This window comes from Pteropus vampyrus, unplaced genomic scaffold, assembly GCF_000151845.1.
Source record: "Pteropus vampyrus isolate Shadow unplaced genomic scaffold, Pvam_2.0 Scaffold503, whole genome shotgun sequence".
Taxonomy (NCBI): Eukaryota; Metazoa; Chordata; class Mammalia; order Chiroptera; family Pteropodidae; genus Pteropus; species Pteropus vampyrus.
Window position 1 is genome coordinate 804580 of NW_011889284.1, and position 8331 is coordinate 812910.

Consider the following 8331-nt stretch of genomic DNA (forward strand, 5'->3'; position numbering starts at 1 on the left):
ATTATTTCGATTTATTTTATAGAATATTCTATTTATTAGAATATACCATCCAATTTTTCTTTTGTTAAAGTATAAAAAATATTCTCTCTTCACCGTGGTTACAGTTTTCTTCATTCCCCAAGTGAGCTAACGGTATTGGAACAATTTAACTCAACACAATGTCTCAAACTCAAATACAATGCAACTTTAGAGTTCATGTTATGATTTTTTTATTGTAGTGGTATTATTTACTTTGGTAAATTCATATTCCAATTTAAAATGCCCCAAAGCAAATAAAAGTGTTACAAATTCAAGTACTGTATTTCAAAATGTACATGTTACATACAATAGCTGCATAGTGGAATTACTATAACAAGCAGTTACATTCATGATGCCCAGTACTGGTTTTAACACTGCATATTGGTTACACTATATATATTGCATTTTATGATTACTGTTGCTTAGTACAGTAACTTTATTTTAGTACTATAGCTTATATGATTGCATTTGTCAAAGCTTTAATAGAGTTAGTAGCATTTAACTAATATTGAATGAAAACACTTATGTATAGGATGTATTTTAGGTCAGATACTTATGCAAGAATAAGCACTTAACATGCTGTTGTATCCTTGACAACAAAACCATACCTTTCACTAAATAGACTAAGCCAAGCTAAAAGAAATCCAAAGTAATCTTAAGCAAAAATTTAATTTTATATCCCTGTATTATATTAAAGATTATTTAACATAATTTTCTTCTGGTTAAAATGTACTTTTTGGTTGAAACAAGATAAGAGAGAGAGAGAGAGAGAAGGAGAGAGGGAGAGAGATTGCAACCGCAAAAGTTGTACTAAAATGCTGATATAGCTATAGCCCTTGGATGATACTTTAGCTGGGAAAAAAGTATGATGAGTAGTACTCAACATTTTTTTTCTGTTTAGAAAATAACTAATAGCCTATAAATTTCTAATGTTTTAAAACAGGTATTTATTATTTAAGGTTGTAAAATAAATATACCTGTATTAAACAAATCAGATTGTTTAAAAACTTTGCAACAATACTTGACATATTCACAAATATATTTTCTATCCATATTTTTTACAGTTTGAACGATTTAAAAACATAAATCCTGCAAATACTCTTAACTTAGATAACAATACTGTTATCTTAATTCACTTAAATGATTGCAGGTACCTAATGCTCACATCATACACTCCAATTAGTCACATTTAACTTTATGAATGGAAAAGTTGAGTTGGTGAGAAGTTGGATAACTGTCCCAGTAACTCTAGTAACCAGCTCTTCACATTTTGTTTGTGCAGCTTGCCTCATTTTTGAGGGAGAGGACATGACCTTTAAAGTTCTTTGAATAAAATATCTTTTCTGGAAATCACATGACTACAAAACACTTTCAGATGAAGATTAATTTTATTTATTCATCAAATTAGCACTGGGCTGTATTCTACAATTTGCTCAGAACTGCTCATGGAAAGTCACTCCGTTATTTTTCTAAGTGTGCGAATTATCGTCTCAAAAGGAAAATTTTTAGTTAAATGGATAGTGAGATCTCTTTAAAAGTTTGTTTATAATTGCTTTCTTTTTTAATCAGAAAAATATTTTAGATATAATCAGTCATGGAATAGCGATGAATAATTCAGTGCGATTCTTAATACAATCATATTTAAATAAACTGTTCTCTTTTCCCTAGAGTATTCAGCCATTGAGTGAAATTTCAAAGACTTAACTAAGCCAGCGAATGCTTACAGTCTCTGATAAAATCTCAAGGGAAAAAGAAGACTATTTGGGGAATAAATAAAATAGAAACTGTACTGAATTTTTTATTTTATTTTTAAGCTTCCCTCCTCCAAAAAAATATATCCATAATCAGATTCAGAGAAATTTTGTCCCTTACCATTTCTTTCCCCGAAGAGAATCAAACATTGATCACAACATATGTACTTAATAACTTACATTTCGGGACAGAAGGGGGTCAGCATGGCCCACCTTGGTCCATCCTAATGTCATTTTCGAATTAAGTCAAATATTGTCTTTGGATTAATTACCTTCTGATGGAGGTTTGATAGAGGGGATACTGCATGATCTCCTCATGATAAGCCTGACTTCTATATCTGGTAGATTATCCTGTTTAGTCTGTAAACACCCTTCATCAGTGGCTGCTAAATGAAGATCAAATCGAAGAGAAACAGATTTTTTCCTTAATCGAGGATTATCTTTAAAGAAGGAACCTTCCCATTCTTTAATAACTTCGTCCACTTTCTCTGTCCTGAAATGATAAAATAAACTTTTCTATATGAAGAATGCATACATTAAAAAAATATGTAATATGTATTCCATGTGAAAATGAAATCGAGAAGTTTATATAATTTATAGTTTACATTTACATTTTAAATTATAATGTACAATTTTCATTATGGAATTTATAATTTATGTACTTTAAAAAGCGAATGACTGTAATTTCTAAGGAATTCTATGGAAGTTTCACATTTTGATTATATTTTTAGAAAAATGGTGAATCGAGGATTGAGTACTCCACCTGAGTTTTTGTTTATATATATTCATGTTAGATTAAAAATTACAGCATATTAAAATGATCTTTGGGAACATTCAAACAAAGATTACTGAGATTACTCAACAGAGGTTAATTTCTTTACATATGTTTATTTTTATTTCTTAGTCAAAATTGTTTTACTTACTGGATAGTGCCATGAGCTTCAGTGCTCTCCTTCACGATATTTCCATTTAATATTGCCTGTTTGGTCACTGTTTCCACTTTCTCGTCCTCACACTTTTGTGGGACTTTCGTTGAAAAAGATATTTCATTTATAATGGCTGTGAAAATTTTATTTATGAAATATTAAAATGTTGAAGTACCAGTCAGTCCATTTACATGTGAAAGTTTATTCAAATATTGCTTACTTTTGCTATGTTAGAGTATTTAATTTATTTATAATCCCTTATAAATGGCGCTTCACTTTTCAAGTTAGTTTACTTATATCAGAAACTCACCTGAAGGTAAAACAAAACCAACTCTACTTGTAGGTTTTTGTTCTTTTTTCCCACCTTGGACACAACCATAATATCTGAAATCGGAAAGAATTACATTTATTATAGGAGCAACAATGATTTAACAGATAATTGAAACAAATCCTCTCCAATAAGAGAATGGATAAATAGAATATTCATACAATGGAAATATTACTTAGCAGTGAAAATAAATGAACCGAGAATATACTGTATTTTTATGGGTGAATCTCTCATATATATATCATCAAAAAAAATAAACCTGTAAGTTGTAGCTAATTTTATAAAGGTTAAAATAATATGTGAAACAATTTCACTGTTTGGGGATACATACATACTAGTATAAGGGAACGTATGAGACTAATAAGCATCAAATTTGGGAGCCAGGTAGATTGAGGGAGGAGGATGAAATTAGGGGGGATATGGTTTAGGTGTGGGAAGGGAGGGTGTGAACGGATTTCAGCAACATTTTAAATGTTTCACTATCTGAGCTTGGGGAAGTGCATACATGGGTGCTTATTATATTTTTCTTGATACTTTCTTGTATATCTTAAATATAGCATAATAAAAGCATTTTAAATTGTATTATAGGACTATTTAAGACCAAGTTACCAATATCTTGAAGGATCAAAACTTAAAATTCACAACCCATTTATTTTATTTACTAATAAATAAATTATATATGTATATTTACACAACTCTGTTTTAAGCACTTTATAAACATAATCCTCACAGAAATCCTCTGAGGTAGATAATATTATTCCCATTTCATAGATGCAAACACTGAGGCACAGACGCATTTACTAACTTGCCTGGCATCACTCAGTAAGTGGTATATTTTTAATTCAGTTTATGATTTTCAAAGATTTAATAAATGTCAAGACTACTACAGGTTAAAGCAGTTCCAACTACTTTTACAGAGGACTCAGAATTTTGAAGCAAGCAAGAATAAAAGTTTCTTTTTATGGAAACATGGAAAATTGAGGTTGTGCTGTGCTCAAAGCCATATGACCTTATAAGTGATTGCAGATTATGAAATTGTTTGAATTAACAAGAATTTCTCTTTGATATCTTTTGTTATCAGGACATCTGGAAGTCTTCTAAATCATGTGCTCCAAACACCATTGCTTTCCTTGGTTGTATTATTATTATTATTATTATTATTATTTTATTATTATTTTGGTGTTTGATGTATGGTGGGAGTGGGCCTTTGGGGTGGGGATGTGGTAGTAATGTGTAAGTATTCCAAGCTTTCTTTGAGGGTGGTCCATAAAAGGCAATGACTAATTCTGAAAGCGATGCATAGCAAGGAAAGTGAGAAAGTTAGGAAAGGTCACTTTTGTACCTATTAGGAATTGTTTATATTTTGTTCTAAGCTCGATGTGCTCTTTGCTGTAACTAATGTCCCAAACCTTGGCTATTTTGTTTGTAGTTTTGGGAAGTAGTACTTGCTCATACTCTTTACAGTGCGTACCAATTCTATTTTATTGTAGGAACTGAGTGAGCACTTCATGGCAAATAGTTTTTTTAGATTTAATTTCTCTGATTACATCAACAATGACATAAGTGGCTTTGCATTTCTGGCCACTTGTTATTAACTATATGGGATTAGGTACCTGATCTCTTCCTTTTCTAGGAGGCGGCGGTAAGTTGCTATTTCTTGTTCTAGCCTCATCTTCGTGTTGAGAAGCATCTCATGCTCTTGAAGCTGCCTTTCGATGCCACGCCTTACTTCCTGTAGCTCCTTCTCTAATCCTTCGATCACGGCCTCCAGGTCTTGGAGCTGCATCTGGTAATGTTGCTCACTGGCCTGTAGGGAGTTTTCAAGGCCCCTCTCCTGTTTTATATAAATCTTCATCAGTAAATCAGTGAGACAAATGTGTTTCTGAAATATGATTTGCAATGTCTTCATTCTATTGTGTCCTTTCTTAAAAAGGTTGCAATAATTGTACATCACTTATGCAAGAGTTATGGCTTTATGTATGACTCGTTTAAAAATTATGTATTAATAGCTAGAGATCTTACTATTTCAAAGGAATCCTGTGATAATTCTTATGGTCAAAAAAAAAAAACTGCAGTGTGATTAAGTTACTCTGGTTTATTTAATTCTTTAAATATCGAAAATATAGAATATTGATTAACAAAGCCAAAGCAGACTACTTATAAGAGATTTTAGGAAAGTGTTTAAATATTTTTCTATTATCTCTATCTCAGTGGTATGGATAAGAGACTCCCACTGTTGTGACTTTGATTAATGACAAAGACTCTAGTCCCCCACTCCAACAATTAGAGAATCCTAAGCAAGGATCATTTCATTTCTATAGGTGAAATAGAAATGAAATTCACTCAAGGTGGGAATTAAACCTTGAGTGAATTGATAATCACCAGGTGGGAATTAAACCTTGAGTGAATTGATAACAGCCATTGTCATGAAGGAACCTGGTGGGAATTAAACCTTGAGTGAATTGATAACAGCCATTGTCATGAAGGAGGGAGGCGGGTAGTTGAACTAAGACCAAGGATAGAATTCTGTGGTTGTGACTTTTCGATTACAGCCAGTTTCTCACTGTAAGGTAAGGAGGTTATTCCTTTTCCTTTCTTAATCAGGTAACATCTGGGGACTCAACAGGCCAGTTGCTTTTGAGAGCATTCTCACCACGGCATGGAGAGATTCAATTTCCACTTGCAGGTGGTGCCACTGGCGTCGGGCTTCCTTGAGTTCTGCTTGCGCTGCCTTTAAAGCCTCTTCATCTTTATCCATTTTTTTGCTTATATCTTCTTCTAGCTAGAAGAAAGCCAACAATGACAATGACAAAAAACGAAAGAGCACTCTTGAAAAGGAAACATTTAAAAGCTATTACAGAAAAATAGCATAGGAATCGAATCACTTTTTTCTTTAAGTTGTTAGATTACAAATGTATGTTCTAGTGCTTAGTCACTAACTAATTAAATATGTGAGCAAGTCAATTGCACTCTTAGCCTTAGTTTTCTCAGAGGTAAAATAAACCTCAAAAATTCCTTCCTCCTATGACAGTTTATGAAATGCGGAAAAACACCTATTCTAAGGAAAAATAAGTTTCCAGGACCTAAGGTTGAGACTTCTGATTCTTAACTTTCCATTATTTATGACCTTAATAAGGAAGAAGGATTGAAAATTAACTATTGCCCCCATATTTTCTTGTAGGCTGCTTTATAAAAGCAGATAACAGCTATACATCCTAAATTAATCAATTATTGGACTGGGTTTATAGACAGGAAGTAATACTGCTGGAAAGTATGTTATGAATAATTTAGAGAATTAAATTATCATAGGCATTAGAGATTCTAAAATAGACTTCTATATTAAGAGAACCTGTTGTTGGTTTACCTTTTTTAATATGATCTTTTTAGAAGGCATGTTAATTTGGGGTATCAAGTGTGGTAGTAAAAATGACTTCTTTAAAGATTGTTTTCTAAATGTCCTCATATTAAATAACTAGTGGATTATTTTATAGTCAGCTTTAGATGTTCTTATGTTGATGTCAAAATTAAATGAAAGTATCTTTTGACAGGATTCTTAACATTCGGCCTCAAGAGCAGTGTATGAAATTGCTTGCAACATTTTGAAGAAATCAAAATGTTACTTCGAATCATTTTTTATGTTCTTATAAAAATGCATTTTAAAATTAAAAAAAATTAATACGATGGTACAACAGATTTTTTAAAAAGGAAACTGGAGTAAATGAAGTCTGAATAAAGTTTAGGACAAGGTATTAGAGAACAAAATTTATGTTTCTTTGGTTTGTTGTATTACTTATTCGTAGTGTTAAGTTAGCAAGAGCAAGCAGGCAACACATATCAGAGGAACTACAAAGGAGAATGTTGAGAATTTAGGAAATAGGAGAGCATAAAAATGCTGGTATTTACTGGTGTTTTGGATTTCAAGTGTGGAACTGGCAGCTAGGTTTGCGTGGTAGCCAGAGTCTGAAGATGGCCTCCCGTGAACCACGCTTCCCAAAATTCATGTCCTTGTGTGAGGCCTTCTCACGCTGAATCTAGGCTGACCCACACATGTCTTCCTTTAGCCAGTGGAATGTGGCAGAAGTGTCAGTCCTAGTCTAAGACTTAAGACTTCTGTGTTTTTGGGAGCCCTGGGCCAACATGTGAGAAGTCTGGGTATTCTGTTGAGAAGCCAGGTGGAGGGAGACCGCGAAGCTACATGGGAAGAGGGAAACAGGCCCAGTTGTCTTAGCTGAGCTGGCCTTTCAGAAATCCCCTGTCAAGGTTCCAGACACATGAATGAACCACCTTGGATGTCCCAGCCCAGTTGTGTCCCAAGGTGATTGAAGTCCCAGCCAATGTCATGTGCAGCAGAAGAATCACCCCCTTTTAACTCAGAGCCGTGAGAGAATACAATGGTTGTTTTAATCCATTAAGTTTTGGGTTGGTTTGTTATATAGTAATAAGTGACTAGAAGAGTTTATGTTCCCTTATTTTGTAATAATTAATCAGGCTTTTTTGAATTTATTCTAGCTGAGTTTCTGAATTATTTGAAAATAATCCTCTAAAGTAGATTTATGTTAAAAGGCTCTAAACGAAATTTACTGTAGTCTTGCTTTTTCACTTTATGCATTTCGGCATTGTGACTTGTAACTAAATAACTTGTATTTTTCCTATTGCAAAAATAAAATGTTTATTTTGTTTATAATTTTCAGAAATGGTCATCTATTAATTTTACCCTCTCTCTTTTTAAAAGGTGAGTGAACTATTCCAACACTTAAATCAAGTGACTTTGCTTAATCTAGGAAACTGATCATTCTTTATGAAGACTAAAAATGTTATGGAGAGGTGAAATGTATAATGTTACTAAACATGAATTGCTAATGGAATAAAGCTCTATGATATCTAAGCAACATTTTCCCCTTTTGGTGATATTCTTAGGTAAACTCTTTGCTATATTTGGGTGCTTGGACTAGAACTTGAACTCATGTGGTAGATGAACTGAAGAAAAATAAAATAAAAAAAAAAATCCCTGAATTGCTGAATCTTCATTTCTAAAATATTTGTACATTTGTTTAAAGATTTGACTTTAATTAATTGCTAAAGATGATTATCACTTTAAAACAAAGTAAGTCTTTGAAATCAGGAGCTAACCTTTATTTAACTTGACTTTCTTTTTAAAAATACTTAAATATTGAATGCCTCGTATTGGAAATAAACATTTGTCATCTTATAGCACAACAAAAATCTATAATGTAAATGGAGAGTCTATCAATTTGGGAATTTTGAGTGTCCCAATTTATATTTGAATTGTTCTGAATGCCACATTCAC

General features: G+C 32.6%; 1 protein-coding gene across 1 annotated transcript in view; it reads right to left on the bottom strand.

The window, feature by feature from the left end:
* Nucleotides 1-1903: 1903 nt before the first annotated feature.
* KRT222 (keratin 222) overlaps nt 1904-8331 on the bottom strand; it is a 7870-nt gene continuing 1442 nt past the window's right edge. Inside the window, exons 2-6 of the mRNA XM_011383071.1 lie at nt 5677-5805; nt 4637-4857; nt 3006-3079; nt 2693-2828; nt 1904-2262 (exon numbers count right to left, since the gene is read on the bottom strand). Of these exons, the coding sequence (XP_011381373.1) occupies nt 2034-2262; nt 2693-2828; nt 3006-3079; nt 4637-4857; nt 5677-5805 (789 nt within the window). The 3' untranslated portion in view covers nt 1904-2033. The remainder of the gene's footprint in view (nt 2263-2692; nt 2829-3005; nt 3080-4636; nt 4858-5676; nt 5806-8331) is intronic.